We start from the raw sequence: 2,204 nt of genomic DNA, 5'->3' as shown, positions 1-2,204 counted from the left end.
GTCCCACACTTCCAACCACAGCGCTTGAAAAAACAAAGTGTCACACCCCCGCTGCTCACACTTGTGCCAAACAAGAGGAGGAGGAGATGTAACACGAAACCGGCTGTGGCGCAATTGGTAGCGCGGTAGACTGTAGTCTTGATTGATCACCTCGGTAGTCATCTATCGGTTCCTGGTTCGAGTCCGGGCAGCCGGACCATTCCTTTTTCTTCTCCCCCCCACACCAGGTGGCACAGGCCTATCACTGATATTTCATGCCTTTTACACGTTTTCTGCCCCAAACTTTGCTACTTTCTTGTCCTCCTTCTTTTGGTGCTTGCTGCTTACCTCTTGGGACCCCAAGATGAATAAAGGAGCAGAAGATTTTTTAGCCTTTGCTTTTACCAATAGTCTAGCCTCCCCAGAAAAAGGGTTTCCAAAACTCATGAGTTAAAAGCAGTCTCAGGGAGAAACCAGCATTACATACCTTGGTGCATGTTTTCAGCTTTCAGTCTCTTCTTTTTTTGGGTTGGCTGTCTCAGCATTCTTGCTGGTGGTCCCTTGGCTTTTGGTATCTTTTGCAATTTGGTTGCTCAATTGGCAGGAAACCCATTGTACATGCACTTTGTGGTTCACAAACTAGACGCCTGTTGTTATCATCCGCCCTCTTAGCTCAGCTGGTAGAGCGCACGACTGAAGATCGTGAGGTCGCTGGTTCAAACCCGGCAGAGGGCAAGCAGCAATATTAAATCTATCTTTTAGGGCAATTCAAGATTAATTCTATTGACATACTTTTTAACTTCTGTGCTCGATACAAGAATTGGTGTGAGGGGTGGGGCCAGTTGGCAGAAGGATTGTTAGTTACTCTGAGTTTGCACTGAGTAAGGGGCAATGGGTCTGGAGGGAGGTTGAAGTTGGAGGGTGTGAGGGCACCTTGAAAGAGCCAGGGGTTTTATGCCAGGTAAGCTTTGAGCAGTTGAGGCTTCTTTGTAGAGTGCAATGGTGAGGCAGGCATGGTTGAGGGCATATTGGGATGGGGGGAGGAGTGTGAAGTTGTTGGCATGTGCCTGGAATAGGAGGGTCACTTTGCTGCTGAAGTATTGGAGGAGGGGCTTGAGGGTGAAGGAGAAGAGAGTGGGGGCAAGGGGCGTCTCCTTGACAGACACCACACCTCATGTTGAAGGGGGTGGAGAGGCAGGAGTTGACAATGAGCTGGGCTGAGGCTGAGGTGTGGAGGTTTGTGATGAGGGAGGTGAGGGATGGTGGGAAGTTGAGGTGGTTGAGGACTGTAGCCAGCCAGGAGTGGGAGATGTGGTTGTAGGCTTTCTTGAAGTTGAGTAGTACACCCTGGGTGGTGCAGTTGGATGAGAGGATGGTAGAGAGGTGGTGGATGGCATTGTAGACTGATCTCCCTTTGATGAAGGTGGTCTGCCAGGGGAGGAAGCTGGAGAGGCACTTTGAGATGAAGGTCAGGATCTTGTCATTTGAAATGAGAGGTCCAGTCATTTTGAAAAGTGATTTTGTTTGTGAGTTTAAGCCCACATAAATGGTTTTGACAACACAAAACTGGTTTTAATTTAAAAATAGCAAGACAAAATTGGGAGTATCTTGAGAAATGGCAGATTAAAATACCATCATAATGAGAGATATCCCTTAGAAAATGGTAATAATCCTGCCAGAAGCTGTTTTGGAAACAGGTTTCATTTCATTGCAGTGCTGGCACTGTGCTTGGCGGAAATATTAAAAGTTGGGAGATTGAAAAATCGGTTGGATTGTCGGGTGTGAAATTTCGCGCGAAGGCTGAAATGTCCGGATCCGAGTTTTCGGCGCTAGGGGAGCGCTGTTCCGGCGCATACCAGAGATTCTTCCGTTTGCCAAATATCAGCGAAATATTGATGGCCTGCACAGGGGCGGGTGGCCACTTTTTGGACTGACATGGCATGACATGGACACAGTTCCCTGTCAACAAGTGTTGATGAACCAAATAAAAGCAGAAAGGTGGATGTTGCAGTTTCTTTTATTCTCAACACAACCATGGGCTGAGTGCAAAGCCCCCAATGACTTCAACAACACCAACAACAGACCACAACAACACATGAGCCAAAAGGTACACCCCTCTCATTTGATTTGTACTGTGAAAGATTAGTTGACTGCATTCAACATTTCTTTCATGTACCACTCCAAGGCCAAGCATTACAATGCTTGGTCTTCAAAATTGCAATCCC

At 47.3% G+C, this 2,204-nt stretch overlaps 1 protein-coding gene across 1 annotated transcript; it reads right to left on the bottom strand.

The window, feature by feature from the left end:
• Positions 1-647: 647 nt before the first annotated feature.
• On the bottom strand, positions 648-1,485 carry ACA1_263500 (polyprotein; the record flags this gene model as incomplete). The annotated part of the gene is made up of 2 exons (XM_004341247.1): positions 648-690; positions 1,151-1,485. The coding sequence occupies 2 exons, from the start codon at positions 1,483-1,485 to the stop codon at positions 648-650; spliced, it is 378 nt and encodes a 125-aa protein (XP_004341295.1).
• Positions 1,486-2,204: the final 719 nt, after the last annotated feature.

This window comes from Acanthamoeba castellanii (genome assembly GCF_000313135.1).
Source record: "Acanthamoeba castellanii str. Neff unplaced genomic scaffold scf7180000084770, whole genome shotgun sequence".
Taxonomy (NCBI): Eukaryota; Discosea; order Longamoebia; family Acanthamoebidae; genus Acanthamoeba; species Acanthamoeba castellanii.
The sequence above is the reverse complement of the archived record's forward strand: the minus strand, read 5'-3'. Positions and strand labels throughout refer to the sequence as shown.